General features: G+C 47.3%; 1 protein-coding gene across 3 annotated transcripts in view; it reads left to right on the top strand.

Moving 5' to 3' along the window:
- LOC135918909 (eukaryotic translation initiation factor 4H-like) overlaps positions 1-5,633 on the top strand; it is a 36,200-nt gene extending 30,567 nt beyond the window's left edge. For 2 of the 3 annotated variants that reach the window (XM_065452607.2, XM_065452609.1), the window contains exon 8: positions 2,803-3,288. In XM_065452607.2, coding sequence (XP_065308679.1) covers positions 2,803-3,047 — 245 coding nt within the window. In that variant the 3' untranslated portion in view covers positions 3,048-3,288. Of the gene's footprint in view, positions 1-2,802; positions 3,289-5,503 lie in introns of those variants that run through there. The other variant, XM_065452608.2, reaches the window with a different exon arrangement.
- Positions 5,634-18,766: the final 13,133 nt, after the last annotated feature.

Below are 18,766 nucleotides of genomic sequence, written 5' to 3'. Positions count from 1 at the left end.
TGAAAGGTTTTAGCATCCGAAATTTCAGATGTTTTTATACATTGGCTCTATGGGCACCTGACTGTGCCGCGAAGGAGTCCGAATAATTGGGTGTCCGGAAAATCGGGACGTTGACTCTACAGACGCCTGATCTTTCAATTTAGCTCAAAACAGTAAAACCCCGTTAATTTGACCCCCCAGTAATCCAAAAAACTGGATAATTCGGACTTGTCCTTTGGTCTTTGCTGGGTAGCTATTCTGTAAAAGCCCACTTAGTGGACATGTCTATTTCGTCTGCTGCTAAAGTGCTGATTGGCTGTGGCGCCTGGCTGTTGTGGATGCGCCGCCCAGCCAAGCCAATCAGAACTCCCAACAGCAGACGAAATGGACATTGTCCCCTAATTGGACTCTTACAGAATACCTACCCTGGTGTATGCATCAATTAATGGCATCGAACTCTTGTTCATTCTGACTTGTCCTTTGGTCCCTGCAGGCGCATGCATTATTTAATAGCATCAAGCTCTTGTTAATTCAGACATATTTGTGCACACATTGGTTAATTCGGACAACCTTCGGAGTGCGACGAGCATGGGGCACCGCAAATGGCTTACGCAAAAAATCAAGAGCAGCGCTAGCGGCCAATTGAAGTGAAGCCGTGGAGTTCATGTCGCCGTAGTCGTCAGCGGAAACCATACAGGACTGAAAGAAACGCCAAATGCTTCAGGTCTCTGTGTGTGCTTATGTCTTTACCACCACACACGACACTGCGTTGGCTGCAAGTGCCTTCAGAACAATGTAACTGCAGTCTCTGATCACGTTGATAACGACTGTGGTTTTGTTTGCAGCAGTTGTGGCGAACAATAGCGTCGTAGTGTGCATGTTGACTGCATCTCTTCAGAAGTGCGTGGTCGCCATTCATGATCACATGTAAATAATGTCCGTGGTTTCGTCTGTACAGTAAAACCTCGTTAAACTGTACCCGCTTAAACAGTAGTTTCGCTTTAAAAGTAGTAAAGTCAATTCCCCGACTCAGCGGCCATTGAACATAATGTATTTTGTATCCGCATAAACCGCACCAGCTTATTGTGTACACATCGGTTAAAACGTAGCGTTTCCACTTTTCGTCGCGCGAACACGGCAGTGCGTCGTCTCCATCGGCGGCCTGGCAGAACAACAAGCCTCAGAGATCGGTACAACGGCCTCCAAGCGCCCTGTGCGTTTGCACGTGAAGCCGCATCAACATCAACATCATTTCGACGCCGCATGGACGCCGTGCCAGAGAGCGTTGCGGTGTCGTGCAAGCGAGGACTCGCGTCATGCCGAAGCTAGGATAAAAAAGACACCGGGTGCTCAGCATAGAAGAAAAATTAGACATCGTCTGTGCTACCGAACGTGACACGAAGAAGTCGGCGCTGGCCCGCGACATGGATCTGCTGTTGACTACAGTGTGTGGCATTTGGAATGCGAAATTGCTCGGCAGCGCTGCTGCGACCGCAAAGAGATGTCGGCTACGAGGTTCGACTTTTCACCATCGTTGCCGCTGTTGTTGCTGAAGTGTCAACTAGCGACAGTGATGAGGATGACACGGAAAGCGACAGCACGGGCTATTCAGGCCCAACAGTGGCAGAAGCTGCGTGTTACGTCAGCCTCATGAATGCGATCGTCGCAAGGAGAACAGGGGCGCGATAACGTAACTATTCCAAATGAAAAGTTTTCCGAACTCTGGCACCCGGCAATGAAAAAGGCGCCCCGGGACTTATGCAGCACTACTGCGCGCGTGCACGGACGTAACGCCAACGAGGAATCTGCCGTGCGAGTGTTTGCCGAGAGGAGGGGGGCTGGCTGAGAAGCTGGCACGCAGCTTCAGTAAGTTTGAGGCCGCTGTCGTCGTGCTAGGCCACCGCGACATCAAACGAAAATAACACTTACGTCCCGCAAAGTGAATAAATACTGCATGTTTTTTCCCCTTTCATCGCACTCTCTCTGAGTTCCGTTTTCGACAGGTAAGTGGGCGATCTCATGCTATTTCACTTAAACAGTACTACCGTTTAGTACGTACTTTTTCCCAGCTCCGGCCGACTACGGTTTAATGAGGTTTCACTGTAGTGGTTACGCCGAGCATGTTTTGACTTATTGCACACGTTGGCCGCATAACTCCAGAACTGCACAGTCACCTTGTGCAATCGCGTTCATAGCGACCACGGTTTCGTCCGCAGTAGTTGAGGTGAGCAGTAGTTCCATTTCGACTCAGTGCAATGCACGCTCAAATGTTGGAATCATCATCATCACAATCATCATCATCAGCAGCATATTATTGTTTATGTATTGTATTGTTAGCAATATTTATTTTTTTCCTGATAACCTCGATAATTCGACATCCGCTTAATTCGTGCATTTTTCTTGGTCCTGTGAAATAAGAGTTTATGAGGTTTTACTCCGTTTTCCTTTAGTGAAGGTAAGCTTAGTGTCCCTTTACATTAGGTGTATGATTTCGGGATGGAAGGAGGGAATGGAAACGAAGGAAGGTGTTACTCAAGGATAATGTTGCCACAAATCCGCAAATTATGGGAAACGAACCAGTGTTAACTGCCTTTGCGAATTCTTTAGAAGTTTGTAATTATGTATGGCTTGAAAAGAGGGATTACGCATTGTGAAGGTGCATCCCATTTTCTGAGGCAAAGAGTTTTGTTTGCGGGGTTTTCCACATAGAAAAGAAGACCAAGGAAAATTGTGCCCACGCTCTTCGTTGCTATCTTTTGTGCATGTTTGGTAGTTTGTTTATAGCTGACATTCAAAACTTTCCCTTCCTCTTTTGCAATGCAGAAGAGCTGTCTCATCGCCCACGGCTGAAGTTGCTGCCACGCACAGTGCGTGCTCCAGTGAACGACGTTGCCGACACGTCGAACCGTTCGAGCATCTTTGGCGGAGCCAAGCCTCGTGACGAGAAGGAGTATGAGAAGGGGCGCAAAACTTCCGAAGGTGATGACTTGTCACATTCGGACTCCCTGCCTGCCTTCCGCCCGTCGGGACCTTCTTCGTCTGCTTCCTCCCGACGGGGGGGACACTGAGCTTGCTGAGCTGTCGCTGCAACCACTCGGCCCTCCTCACTGGGTCCCCCACTTCTTCTTCCTTGCTTCTCTGCCCTGCTTCCGTGGGACTTTGTGCAATGACCTTGCCTTTTATTTCTTTCCTGGCTTTCTTTCACGGGCATCTCTCTACCGCTACCACTCGCACCAAAAAAGTCTGTGGTGCATTACATGGGGCATTATTACATTCGGTGGACTAGCCTGTCTACTTTCCCCTCTTCTAGGCCTCTGTGCTTCTTTCGCTTGTTCATACTCTTTGTCCACCTACTTTAGGTGCGCGTGTGCATGTGTCTGTCTGGCGGTGCTTGTGGGGGGAGCTGGCATTCTGTATTGCTGCATTAATAGGTAGCCTTGCGTGTGATGTGAGCATTGTGTGTGTGGTGTGAGCATTGTGCGTGTACAGGAATTGCGAGATTGGAAGAGGGAAAAAGTCAGCCTGTATGCATGCTAGGCAGTGATGTGTAAGGAAAACCCTTGAACGGGCGCTTTGAGGGTGCAAATCGTCAGACAAATGTGCCAGCCATGGCCTTAGCAGGTTTCTTGAAGTGTCAGAAAGTTAAGTCTTTGTTCTAGGTTCGTTGAATGGTGCCAATGAACTACTGTGTGCCATTAGATTAAGTGATTTCAAGTTTAAGTCTGTCGATCTCAGAAATAACTAGACACAATAAAGCATTTTGCTGAGGTGAAAGAAAAGAGTTGTGACACAAACATGCAAACTGCAGCTTAGTAGACGTCAATATGCCAGAAGTGCATTTGACTATGTTCCGGATTTCTTTTGAGGACAGACAGCTACAGTCTGTGGTATGGAGCGCATATAGTGAGCCACCGTGCTCCGATTGATTTGAAGAATTGTGAGTGTTGTAAAGTGGCAACCTTGCGCACAAAACTTGGTGAGGCTTTCCTCTTGGATGTCACAGCTCCAGTTGCTTCACTAGATAATTTACTGATTTGAGAGGCTGTTGTAATTCCTGCATTTCTGAGTGCCGGTGTCATGGAGTCCACTGCTTGCTGTGTTATGTCAGTGATGTGTGTGATAATTAAGGGTGTCACATGGACTTGCATTACACATTGAACAGATCAAACCAATCTTTCCTTCCGCCACATCATGTTTCTTTGCGGCACTCCTAGGCGCAAGTGTGCATTTGTCATGTACTGTTTCATTTAGGCCTCGCACCTGAAAAAGCAGCAGCTGCCCTCAAGTGGTGGATTGTTTAGAAAACAAAATCAAAAACAAAAGAACTGCCTACAATGAGATGGAAACAAGTGTGTGAAGCACTGCACATAACACTCAGCCACAAACGATCTGTGCGGTAAACCTGCTGTGTGCACCCATCTTTCTGGTTCTGGTTTTTAAAACCAGGGTAACGCTTTGGTTGAACTGGCTAATGTTCAGAGGAATGTTTGGGTTTTCGTCTTGCTTTTTACAAAGCTGCTGTCCACATTTAGGGTGATGGAGAAAATGCAGCATCATTGGTATGTGCCATGGGTGCCATCTCTTGCGCCTTCTTGCACCTGTGAAGAGCACTCTTTGGCATAGCTTTCTGTGATGGGCTGCTGATGCACGCTGGACACATGCATATATCTCATTAACAGATAGGCCAGTATTAGCTTAACTGGTGAGGTAGAAGGCTTTCCGTATGCCATCAAGTTAATCACTTTGGGCCTGAAAATTTATTTTGCGTACAGCTGTGCCCCTTCTGTCGGTTCTCTGATCAGTGCGAGTGGAGTTGCATACTGCTACATAATGCACTGGTAATTGCCCATTCGGTACTCCTATTGTTTTGGAAGCATAATTCAAAAAATGAAAGAATACACTCTGACCTTTTCAAATTGCCAGCACCATAGACTGTAGATAAGCCACTTACCAGCGAAGATCTGGGAGACAACTTACCTACTTATCTGCTTGTGAAAATTACTTTTGTGTTTTTCTCAAAAACACCATCTGCTACTGTAGTGAAATATTGTGATGAAATGAGCCTGTTCTGTGGCAGTGTAAAAATTGTACAAAGATAAATGAAGGAATGATCATGTGCTCTTCAAAGGAGAAAAGATAGGTAGCTTGTAGTAGAACATACCTGTACCGGCAGTGAAAGAAAAAAGGTACATAGGAGTTCTATGGTTTCGTGACCTTGTCCAATGCACTCCAGCATATTTTTTTTCTAAAGGCACGACTTGAGCAGGATGTATCATCGGAATGTCATGTTATCAGAGTGTTCATGAGGAAAATCACGGACATGTGCATAACGTACTTTCATGCCTTGAATGTAAATGGCTGTGCTCCTTTTTCATCTTTAAGTTTTTATTTTTCGCATTTGATTTTTGCTCAAGTGATTTGCTGTACATGTTGTGTGAGAGTGAGGAGGGGATGTTGGCAGCAGTTGGGATGAAGTGTTTGCAGTGATTACTGGTAGCCACAATGTTTCTATGTTTTCTTGCAGGCGATGCCGACTAACCGCCGCTCCTAGAAAACTCAGCATCTTGTGTTTAAAGCTAAACCTTGTCATCTTTCTTTGTGTGGATTGAGAGTTTTGTACTCTGTGATTAAGAATAAAAACAATGTACTGGAAAGCTGGGCCCCTTGTGTTTAATTGGTGTTTTGCTTGTCTTGATGAATGTTTGCAGACAGATAAAGTGATGATTTCAGGGTATACTAGCTGGTTATGGCTGGGTGTAATTCTTGCTGGTGGATGCATGGCATTTAAATTTCTTCAAGTTTAGCTGCTACAAATTTAACAATTGCAGGAATTAGTACCTAAAAGGGCATACTACTGTGTTTTTCAGGCTGTAAGCCACAACATTTTTTGTCCTAATTTTTAATGGTGCATCTTATACAGTGGCATGACTTATGTATTAACGGGATAGTGTTAAGGAACCAGTGTCGCAGAAAACCTGGCATTGGTGTCCCACGTTGGCGTCCGGCGTCATATTGGCAAAAAGATGTTCTAACCACACATACCCAGGCCCTCCATGTGACGCTAGGAATTCACTGGACTAATTGAATTTCTCAAGCTAAAATACGCTCAAAAATCGTAAACTATGACTTGCACACAACCTACAGACATGATAGCTCTAGGATTGTAACTTGACTATATGAGAAAACGTAATTCTGTTACGTGAAAACGCCAAGAAACCCCTTTTCCAGCGTTTCTACCATTCACAGACCAACCGTGGCATCCGCCATTTACGCGTGCCACTGTGCGAGTGTCTCGGGGGAGGGGTTAGGGCACGCAATGGCGCGCCCGGTTCTTTGCAATACCTCTAGCTGGCGCTCGCCACCGTTGTATCGCGGCCACGACCTACTGGAACTCCAGACCTGCACAGATATCCGGCTTCTATGGGAGCCACTTGCGCCCACTCTTGTTCAACTGTTCGCCGTTGGGGTCGCTTTTATAACCTGTTCGTCTGCTACTCTGCGGTTCACTGGTGCGGTGTTGTAATTAGTATGGCAACTGCTGTTATGACAAACTACTTGCCTAGTTGATTATTGTGAAAACAGTGACAGTGACCTCACAAGGCTTTGATAGGTCCCTTGGCTCCAAAAGTTGACCGCCCGAGCCTGAAAAATGTTGGTTCATGCAGTCCGCTGCTCTCTAAAATAGTGTTAAATAGCCGCTCCTGTTGCCCTTTTCAGGCAGTAGCAAACAGCATGGATCTTGCAGATTATCATAAGTCACATTGATTATAGAGTTTGTAAAGTACACAACAGTTTCATTGTGTACGTTGTAAAGCTCGCTTCTGCACTCTTTTGAAAGTGGAAACCACCGTAGCGGTCGACGACAGAACTATTACACTCATTGTACCTTTTAAAAGTTGTCTGTGAATGCGTTGTGAGTTCAAAAAGAGAATAGCGCATATAGCTCCACGGCGTACGCATCTTTCTCACCATCGTTATGCTGCCGCCGTACCACGCAGAAAAGCTAGCTTTGCAGTTGGAAAAGAGTTCTGTGACACAAGGCCTGCAGTGTAGCAGCTTTTAAAGCAGTGGGATGAATCTTTTGCAAGCGTTCTACTGAGCTAGACATCCAACAACATTAAAAACAAGCTATGCTCACCTTTCCTTGAAACTCTTTATGAACCTATTGCCCATATCGGGTGCAGGTTTTGCAAATATGTTGATGAGATCATCTGCCTTTCACTACGGCACACAGCAGTAAATCCTAATATGTCATCTACGACATTATGCTATCTAATCAACTAAAAAAAGCTAGATTATCCTATGAATCTTTTAAAACACCTTCTATACTCTTACGGAGACTATAGCAAGGGAAATTTATGCCGTCTAGCATTGCAGCCGCCACCTATGCTCGTTATATACCTTTCTTGCACTGCTCCTCCTTCCCCTCCTCTAATTTCACTATTCAAATGCAAAGCATTGCCAAAATTTTTTCATTTTATATTTGTGGATTTATTCATTTACCACCGATACAAGTGCTTTGCGCCTGCCGAAATGGCAGCACGAGCGCTGAACAGATCGCAGAAGCAGACTACAGCGAACAGGTTATAACTAGCGTCACTCTGCTCATACGCTCTGTCCCTAGCGGCAAAAGGGGCGAACTAGACTAGGCGTGCTGGAGCAGGGAGATCTGTGCAGGTCTGGAGTTCTGTAGGTCATGATCGTGGCCCACGCAAGAGGCCGCGTTTCTACCACAAAGTCCGCCTTCGTGCATAGTGTTCGCGGCCAGCGTTCCCCGGTAAACATTATATGCGCTCCAGTTGCCGGGCGGCGCGAGAAGCAGTCGGGGATCTTTGAATGCTATGGCGTTCCACGTTTAAAGGTGAAGCTTAAACGTCTTCCAAATTTTAGAGAACCTCGTTCGTACGTTTTGAGAAATAATGCGAGAAAAACGTACTAACCGGGGAAAACGTACAATCCGAAGTCGCTAAATGATTTGTCAGACTTAACTGTAATGTGAGGCGTTGCGTGAATCGTTGCAGCATAAGACTCCGATGTGCGCCGTGCTGGTGGGGGCTGTTGGAGTTGGCCATGAAATAGATGGTAGCCGGCCCATGCCGTCGTCCAACTTATCCACGCTGAGGATGCTGTTGAAGGGAGAGACTTGTTCTCACCGAGAAAGAGGAATATGGGTTTAGTTACAGTAATTACATGCGAATGTTACAGTTCATTGGTCTAACACGATTGCAAGAGGAATGCACCCTAAGCAGCCGCACAACAGCTGCTTATAAACACTGTCCTCCCTAGATCCCTAGGTGAGGGTAAAACAGCCGTTCACCCTGCTACAAACTCCGAGCGTTCAGTCATCGTAGCCGACCCGCCTTTAAGGGGGAGGGTTACACACACTTCCAAACAGGCGCCTCTTCATCCCAGTGTTGACTCTGCAGACAATGGCCGCCGCGTCTGTCCATGACTTCTAAGCTGCGTGAGACGGCAGCGGAAAATATCTTCCAGGAGCTACCCGGATTTCCACCGCTTATAACAACCCGCGGCGGCCACGGCGAATCCACGAACAATACTTGGTCCGCCGACTGCGTTTAGTCATTGCGGCGGCGCTCGCTTGGGGACGCGGCGCATTGTTGTTTTCCCAGAACGAGTCGTCGCAGTGGGCCGGGCGCGTTCCAAGGTCTGGTTCTCCGAATATCGCCACCCCCACCGCTGCTGCTGGCTGGGAATATTTTGTGGGTCGGTACCTTTGCAGGCCGTTCGTAACCGGGCAGAGCGGTCCGAGACGCGCGTTGTCGTTTTTAGCGGCTTCGGCAAGCTTACGTTTGCATTCCTCGAATTGGGCCCGGGTCTGCAGCTTCGAGCGGGGCATCTTGGCGGCAAGTTTGGACGTGCCCACTCGGCGCGCGAATCTCCGCGGCACGAGACTCCGAATGTGCGTGGAGCTGGTGGCGCCTGAGCGACCGTTGTCGTTCAATCGCGCGTTGTCGTTTTCCTTTTCGAAACCAAAACGAAATAGATCAGGTGGGCGACGCGCGAGTACGGGGCCTACGACACCGTCTGAACGAAATATGATGGTCCTTTCGCGCTGCCTGCAGCAGGGAACGGCGGCGCGTTTCGGTTATCGCCTGTTAAATGAGTGCACTACTACTACTACAAAGGTACTACGTCACAAATAGGTGAAATTGCTTATCGCAATATGTTGGCGGCGATAGTTGTGACTGCGACGACCCGGGAGCTAATCTGCTGGTACCGTAATAGGAAACACGCTGGTGCTTTCACGTGAGCCTTTTCTCGATTACGTGGGGTCTAGCGGCCGAAAAGCGTGCCCGATGGCAGCGTGGGCGATGTACTGAAAGTTTTCACGTGTCCACTCCGCGCAAGTCGTTGCGGCAGGAGACGGCGATGCGCGTGGAGATGGCACGTAGTGCCTGGTGAGCGACCCGAAGCGTACTCTGTCGTTTTTAACGCGACAGCGTTAAGGAGCTCGTGTCGCAGAAAAGCCGGTGTCGTCGGCGTTGGCCGTGAGCGATAAATCCCAGCAGGCACTTCATGAATAAAAAACTTGCAAGATGGGCTGGGTGGGAATCGAACCAGGGTCGCCGGAGTGTGAGACGGAGGCGCTACCACTCAGCCACGAGGTTTGTTTTTTTTTTCTTTATTACCACTCACTCAGCCACGAGGTTGATGCTTCAAAACGGTACAAAAGCGTCTCTAGTGAATGCGGTGTTGCCTTAGAAACGAGCTGTTTCTATGACTCAGGCGTCCGTCGCTTGCTCAGGCGCACATTTCGTTGCCGCGCCGAACGCGGCGCTGCTCGACGCTCACCGCGTCCGATGCGGGGCGCGTAGTCGCTGCGCCGTAGCCCACTGTCTTACACCCCTTGGCGAGTCGACGGGAACGCTGTCGCGTTCCACTCTTGAAGGCGAAGCTTAAGCGTCCTCCAATTTTTTTCTTTCGGGAAACTGAAACGCAATCGAGCTGGTGGGCGACGCCGAAATACGATGCCGCCTGAGCGTGGTGGATCACACTCCTCCCATACACCTCCTCCGAAGCTGCAAAGGAACCCACCATTGCCAACACAGACGCACGGCTTGTTTTATCAGATTGCAAAACTGCCATCCTAAGTTTCGCACGAGGTCAAGTCCACGTCCCTGCTTTTTGCATACTGGACTCGCCCGTCGTGTGAAGCTGATTTGGGTGCCCACGCACTCCGGGAATCCTGGAAACGAGGCCGTCAACCTCTTAGCCCAAGGTTCTTTAAACCGGGGTCTTGTGGCCTACGATCCAGGATTCACGAAGAACACTTTAAAGAGCTTACGCAGGCTTCCAAGGCGGCGCGTCAGCCGTACCGTCCACCGCAGAAGTCACTTAACAATCGACAAGCAACCCTTTGGCGCCAATTACAAACACACCTCACCCATCTCACTCGTTATCACTATAGCCCACTTTTCCTCACTTCAGCCTGTACTCTCTGTCCTGAATCTCTCGCTTCCGCTCTCCATCTCCTTTCTCACTGCCCGGCGGATCCTCCCATGCGGGGCCTACACTCTTAGGCAAAGTTACAGAATCAGAATCAGAATCGGTTTTTATTGATAATTAGAATGATTACAAGTTGTTAATATTCAGGAGGAGGTCCCGGAGTCAAAGACTGCAATGGGACCTCCTGTACAAAGTCAACGTAATAAAACAAAAGTACAGCAGTTTTCAACACATTGTTAAAAAATTACAGGTTTAGTATGAATACCATGATTGAAGAATTACATATGCATAAATGTCATGAAAAAAAAGCTCTGTAACACAATCTCGTTGACAACTGATGAAGTAACTGCGTAGATGACGTGACGAACACAGTAGAATTTGTTAACTCGAATGTATATGTGATACAAGAACAGAAACCTAATGGTATGGCAATGAAAATGAAATGAAGGGACCCTGAAAGAAATGTTACGAGTATGGACTAGGCATCAGTATTCGACATAATGTAATCTTTTAGCTGTTTCTTGAATTCGTGAATTTTAAGTGTTTTTATGTAAATTGGTAGTGTGTTCCAAAATGCGATAGATGAAAAATGGACGCTCTGTTTGCCATAATTAGTATGGATTTTAGGTAAATGAAGTTCCTATTTATTGCGAACCTGGTAATATTAGTATTTAATAGAGAAGACTGTGGTAACAAGCTATCGCGTTGTGTGTAATTGATTTGGCGGAACAAAAAGGCACCTAGATTATATTTAACGAGTTGTGTGACTGTAAGAATGTGATTAGTTCGTAAAAGATATGAGGCGTTGTTATTATATGGGCTAAACGTAATTATCCTAATAGCCTGATTCTGTAGAATTTGCAATGAGTTTAAATGGGTTATGTAAGTGTTTCCCCAGCAAGTAACGCAGTAAATGATGTGGGAATGAATAAATGAAAAGTATAATGATAGTAATATTTGATGGTCAAATATGTTTCGTGCTTTTAGAAGTACCCTAATCCCGTAGGCAATCTTCTGTTTTAGTTTGGTTATGTGTTCAGTAAATTTAAGATGTTTGTCTACTTCTATGCCAAGATAATTGCATGAAAAACTTGCAGGGATAGGACTTCCGCCTAATAAGATAGGAGGAATGGAGTGAAGTGCTCGTTGGTGGGAAGTGAATACAACAAATTTTGTTTTAGACGGGTTTATCTGTAGCTGGTTAGTTTGGCACCACTCCATCAGGCTGTGTAAGTCGCTATTAAGGTTAGATACTAAGGTTGTAATACATTTATTGGAATTAATAATAGTAGTATCATCTGCATAAAGTATACATTTCGAAAAGGACAGGCAGTTAGGCAGATCATTCACGTATAATAAAAACAAAAGCGGACCCAATATGGAACCCTGGGGCACACCGATATTAGTGAACATGGTTTTAGAATGAACGGCTGAAATGGTTACTACTTGCATTCTGTCTGTTAGGTAATCTTGTAGTAACAAGAGCGCTGGGCCGGTGATTCCCAATGTTTCAAGCTTACGAAATAAGATGCGGTGATTTATTTTCTCAAACGCTTTGCTTAAATCTACAAACACTGACGCTGCATAATTCCCTTCATCGATAGCTAGTTTTAGTTGATCGGTTAGAGCAATGAGAGCCAGTTCGGTCGAGTAACCCGAGCGAAAGCCGTATTGGAATGGTGAGAGAATGTTAAATTTTGTAAGGTAATTAGTTAAACGTTTTTCTATTAGCTTTTCGATTACCTTACTAAAGAATGGTAATACACAGATGGGGCGATAATTGGAAATTAAAGAGCGGTCACCTTTCTTAAAAATTGGGGTGATCTTGCCTTGTTTTAGCTCTTGTGGGAAACTGCCTGATTTAAACATGACGTTGAGTATGTCTGCAAGGACATCACTTATTAGGGGTGCAATTAATTTTATATGGGAAGGATGTAATTTATCGATGCCGGCGCCGGTTATTTTCATGTTGTTTATAATGTTTAGAACTTCCTGAGATGTAGTTGGAAATAAAAAGAAAGAATGTGGCAGGCGCTGGGGCACGGGATTGTCATGTGCAGGTGGCTGTAGCTCGCTGCTAAAGAAGAAATCAGCAAACGCATCAGCTATTTCTTTGGCGGTCTTGTATGCCATACCCTGATATGCAATTTCTGTTATAGCTTCGCGATTATTTGCCCTGTTTAAGAAGGAGTTAACAATTTCCCATTTCTTTTTTACGTTTTTATCGCATTCCAAAATTTTCCTTTCGTACCATGTTTTTTTAGCTTTTTTCAATGTGGCAGAAAGCTGGTTAGAAAACTTTTTGTACCGGATTGCTAAATTCTTGTTAAATGGTAGTCGTTTAGTTTTCTTATAAAGATTATCCTTTTTGCGCATTAAAGCTAAGAGCTTATCTGTTATCCATGGATTTTGAGGGGACGCGTACTTCTTCTTGCATTTAACTTGAACGGAATGACGATCAACACATGACTTAAGCATAGAGATAAACAGTGCAAATGCTTTTTGTGGATCATTTGTAGAAAAGATGGGGGACCAGTCAAGGTTTGACACGGCGTCAAGGAATGATTGTTTGTCTAATATAAACTTCGTGTACGTGATTTTTTCGGAGCCATGAGTGTAGTGAAAATTTAGAAATATAGGATAGTGATCAGTTATGTCGGTCATCATAACACCTGCGTCTAGTGGATATGCCAAATTTGATAATGCATGGTCAATTAATGTACCTACGGGGTGGTTAGCACATCGTGTCGGTATCTTAATTAAACATTCATAACCAAAGCTGTTAAAACAATCAGAATAATGTAAAGCATTAGTAGACGTACTATCAGCGAGGTTAATGTTGATGTCACCTATAATTATTACATTTTTGTTTTCATCTGCTAGCAGTCCCATGACTTTATGGAGAGCAGTACAGAAGTCTATTGCTGATGACGAGGGTGAACGATATATGCAACCAATTATCAGGTCTTTGTTGTCTATGTTGAGGAAGTCATTTTTCAGTTCAATCCAAACGTCTTCGCAATTAGTTACATTAAGTTTAAGATCGTTTCTTCGGTTGTAAGTAATATCTGAATAGATGTACAGCGCTGCGCCGCCATGGTTGCTGAACGGACGATTGGAGTATTCAGGAACAAAACTAGAAAAACAGAAAAGGTGTTTATCATGGTCGCTCAACCAAGTTTCAGATACTCCGATGATTGAAAATGGGAAGGTGAATGAAGAAACGAGATCGGAGAATTCATCGAAGTGCTTGCGCAGACTGCGCGCATTCAAGTGCAAGACAGATCGCTGATGATTTGAAAGAAGATTGTTTAACTGGTTAACTGTGAGATAGGTCGAAATTGTGAGACTTGCCTACGGGACAGGCGTGGCGCAAAGGTGGATTAGAGTTAGGTTATTACTGAAAGGTCGGATTCGGTTGCGATGCGAAAGACGCGGCTTTCAGTTGTTTTCCGAGCCCTGATTTGACAATTTTCGGTCCACAGAAATCTCCAGTTCTTCGTTTTTTTCAGACCCAAGGCTTTGGAAAAGAGAGCTTTGTTTTCAAGTGTTAAATGTTCATTAACGAAGACAGGGTTCTCTTTTGCTGTTGCGAGGCCAATATCACTCAGGCAGAGTCTAGCTTTTCGTGCTGTCGCGACGAACTCGGCTTTCTTCGTTCTCGAGCAGAAGCGAGCGATGATGTTCTTATGTTCTGTTTTAGTAGGAACACGATGAACAACGTCGAGGTCACTGGCGGTTACTGGGCAGCCAATTTTGTTGCCAATAGTTTGTATGACTGTCACACAGTCCTCTCCTTGCGTGCAAGGGATGCCCTTAATCTCGACGTTGTTTAATCGAGAATATTGCTCCAGTTCGCCAACCTTCTTTGTGAGAGTGTTGTTGTTTGCTTGTAAAGCCTTGTTTTCGGATTTCAGCTCTTTGTTTTCGGCGCTCAGCTTTTCGACGAGTTTGCTTAGAAATTCAACGCTAGTTTCTAAACTATCAGTTCTTTGCTTAAGTTCTACGACGTCTATGCCCGAATTGCTCGCCCTCAGCAGAAATTTCCCAAAAATGTCATCGAGAAGTTTTTCGCTTACGTTTCCAAGCTTAGATTCAATGTCATCAATTCTTTTGGCAAGCTCCGCATTTGTAGGCATTGTTCACCGACCACACCCGGAAGGCCGCACGAGACGACGCAAGCTTGGCAGTACAAGTTAACACAAGTTCAGCAGCAATGTTTGGCAGCGGCTGCAGCAATATTGGAATCACAAATGACAACGATACATACGCATATGACTAACCTGCGGATACAAAGAACGCTGGTCAATCTGTGTTCCTGTTGCCACAACCGCTGCCAGAATAAGGTGCCGGTACCGCTGCGCCTCCTTATATCCTTTTCTCACGGTGGGCTGGTGGCGCAAGCGCAACGCTGGTTCCGATAGCACCGGAGATTCTTGAATGGCGCAGCTGCTGTAGGCCGGGCGGACACACGTGGAAGCAGATAGCGGTACGTTGGTCACGGGGAGTCGAAGACGACGACACAAGCCTGCGGATACAAAGAACGCTGGTCAATCTGTGTTCCTGTTGCCACAACCGCTGCCAGAATGCTGATTGCACAACGCTTGCTGATAATCTGATTGAATGCTGATTGCACAACGAATGCAATGCACAACCGCTTCTATGCTGATAACGCTGCCACGCGCGTTATCAGCATAGAACAGTTTACACCCCTTGGAGTGCCCCTTCTGATAACGCGCGTGCCGTTCGTTACTGGAAAGTACCGGGCTCGCAGCGTTAAAGAAAGGAAACGCATCAAGGCAGATAACGATTATTGTTCTGTGGCAGAAGGGGCAAGCCAAAGGGTGTAACTTTGCCTAAGAGTGTACACTCTAAGAACAGTTTACACCCTTTGGCTTGCCCCTTCTGCCACACAAAAATAATCGTCATCTGCCTTGATGCGTTTCCTTTCTTTATCGCTGCGAGCCCGGAACTTTCCAGTAACGAACGGCACGCGCATTATCAGCATAGAACAGTTTACACCCTTTGGAGTGCCTCTTCTGATAACGCGCGTGCCGTTCGTCACTGGAAAGTTCCGGGCTTACAGCGATAAAGAAAGGAAACGCATCAAGGCAGATGACGATTATTTTTGTGTGGCAGAAGGGGCAAGCCAAAGGGTGTAAACTGTTCTTAGAGTGTAGGGCAGCTGAAGACCTGGGTGGACTGGGAGACGCTACTGTGCTCCGGAGACCCGGTCGACCGCCCGGGTTTCCAGCGCTATGGACCGAAGGACCATAAACGCTTGAGTGCAGTGGAGTCGTGCGGGGGCCCAGGAGCCTGCGTGCTCCGAACTCCTCAGTCACAATAATGAAGTTTTCATCATGATGATGATGCCGCCTGAGCGAAATATGACGCTCACTTCGCGCCGCATGCAGCAGGGAACGGCGGCGCGTTTGGGTTAGGTATTATACCTGTTAAAAGCGTGTACTGTCCAACGGCACTACGTCACGCGCGCTGTGGAACAGATAGGTGACAATAGAGACGTTTAGCTTGTACGCTAATCCGGTAAACGGGAGCGGTTTGGGCGGGTTACCGGATGGTCGGGGCGTAAACGTGAGCGGTGAAGCCGCCTGGTGTTGTAGAGCTCAACCAGACAAACGCATAGCTAAAACTGCAGTAACTCACCATATCCTGCTTCGCCACTCGTGCAAATTTTTGGCAGCGGCGTAATTGTGAACACGATTACGCCACTGTCGAATATTTACCCCAGCAGCTAAGCAGAATACAGTAATTAGCTCTGTGGTTGTGTGGTTGAGCTTTGCGCCACCAGCTGGCGCCACCGATCGGGCCGCTCACCTTTACGCCCCCGCTAAACCGGAAAACCGCCCGTGCTTTCCCGGATACCGGACGCGCTAAACGTCCCTAATGCTTATCGCAAAATGTTGGCGGTGATAACTGTCAGTGCGGCGTGTGACCACCCGTAAGGAGATTTGCTGGTACCGTAATAGGAAACTTGTGTGCGCGCCGGCAACGGCGGCGTTTTCACGTGAGACGGGCAGGAGAGTACTGCGGGGAAGCTGATGCGGCGAGCGGCTACTGTTCTCGATCGCGCGCGCTCGCGCATTTTCTATCTAGCGGCCGGGTAACATCTCATTCGATTGTAGTTTGGCGATGCACAGAACGTTGGTGCTGGAAAATCCCGTTTTCCGAGAACGTATGAACAGGTGAAAAAGAAGCATAACTGTATTGAGTCATTTTATTGTGTTCTCGATAGCGAACGTTGGAGCCGGGAAATTGTACGCAACGGATCGTATCAACGAGATTCTACTGTAGTTAGTATGCATAACACCATGTACAATGGCGCGACCAATACAAGTTTTTTTTTTTGCAATTGTATGCACACTCCAAGCGCATTTACGGCGTCGGCGTGAGGTTCTGTATGAAGTCCAAGGGCGATAACACCGTTGCCGCGCGCCTTATGCTGTATGTGGGAGGGGAGTCGACGATTGTAAAGCCCCTTAAACTTCGTAAAGTAGTGCCACGCTTTGAAGAATGCCGCCTCCTCCTCGCGCGCTCTGGCCGACGCCGCGTTTCTATTGGCCTAATAGCATCACGTGGGCCCTCGCGCCGTGCATCAGCGCCATTTTTGATCGAGATGCGTCTACGGGGTGGCGAGGAGCGAATGTTGGCGCCGTTTCTACGCTCGAGCACTGTAGGCGACGCCACGGTCGAGGAGGGGGCGTGAAAGAGAGGAAAAACGAGGAAGAGTGAAGGCGAAGGAGGAGAGTGTTGCTACTTTACGAAGTTTAAGGGGTTTTAGACGATCGCGCTGCATCCTCGCCCCCGCAAAAGAGACGAAAGGGGGAGGAAAAGCACGCCTAAAGCCCCTTAAACTTCGTAAAGTAGCGACACTCTCCTCCTCCGCCTTCACTACTCGTTTCTCCTCTCTGTCACGCTTCCTCCTCGACCATGGCGCCGCCTACACTGCTCGAGCGTAGCAACGGCGCGAGGGCCCTCGTGATGCTATTAGGCCAATAGCGATGCGGCGTCGGCCTCGGCCAGAGCGCGCGAGGAGGAGGCGGCATTCTTCAAAGCGTGCTGCTGCTTTACGAAGTTTAAGGGGCTTTAAGCGCGCCGCCTTCCGTCGTGCGCGGGACACTCAACGTTTCGAGGCACCGAGGGAAGAGGGGGGGGGGCGACGTTCTATTCCGGCTGCAACTGCGCATGTGGCGGCTGCGCGTGACCACATCTTGAGATTGATCTGCGTTGGGGGCAGATTCTAGGTGCGTCGGTGGCTTGTAGCGTAGTGCATGCTGCGTGTTCTCGGCGCTCACTTTACGTTAAAGTGATATGTAGCACGAATGTCACTTCGCTCGCTGCTGCTGCCGCGTTTCCTCACGCCAGCGTTTTGACAGCGAGTTTCCGCGATCATCGAGTCAGATATGTGTTCATGTTAGCTTGTGCGCGCATCACACCATGCTTTTTATTATAGTTAATGTGCCTCTGTCGACAAGTTTACACTTCCGATAAAACTATACTTCGTATAGCAGTCGACTGATTTGCTATCGCAATCGATCCTTCGCCTTTCGGGCGAAACTGTGACTCGATTTTTCAATTGTCACAAGTAATCTCTTTTGCTGGCATCAGACACAATCGAGTTGACGTCGAAGAGCAGGTCATTTCTTATTTGAGGAGGGGAGATACGTGGCAGAAAATATTTTTATTTTTAGGAAGGGAGAGCGTGCACCTGACCTTTGTCAAGGTTAAGTAACCCACAGGCAACGGTGCCGGATTACGAGAGAGGGACATAGGAAGAGAGGGACACAGACCACGTGGAATTTTTACAATTGCTAGTAGGTACAGCGGGGCGTGGTGTTCCTCGCGGCGCTCGGCGTTTCTGCGTAGGCGCGAGTAATAGCGGGTGCGAGAGAGAACATCTGGGCGCCTTTGCTTCTTGAATATGTGACTCTGCCTGGGAACTACGGAGGAGGTTTCTTAGCGCGTGTTGTATGCGTTTGTCCCCTAGACATACCGATGCGGAGTGCGGTCGAGTTTGTTTACGCTCAGCCGCTGGCTGGCCGCGCTACGAGGCAGTAGGCACGGATGCGCCATTTGGTGATCGCTGTGTCTGAAGGGGCAATGTTCTGACTGGTGTTGTATAAGTCACGGGTCCCCATTTTTCGTCGCGACGATAGATTGCATTTTTTACAAGCACTGCTTCAGGAGGGCACATGTAACCGGCAAACGGAGGCCTCAGGAGCGCACCTGAGGTGATAATGAAGCAGGCGGCGCAGGATCTCCAGGGCAACCAAGAGGTAGCGGGGGGTATTAAAGCTGGAAG

Source organism: Dermacentor albipictus, chromosome 2, assembly GCF_038994185.2.
Source record: "Dermacentor albipictus isolate Rhodes 1998 colony chromosome 2, USDA_Dalb.pri_finalv2, whole genome shotgun sequence".
Taxonomy (NCBI): Eukaryota; Metazoa; Arthropoda; class Arachnida; order Ixodida; family Ixodidae; genus Dermacentor; species Dermacentor albipictus.
This window is presented reverse-complemented; position numbering and strand designations above follow the sequence as displayed.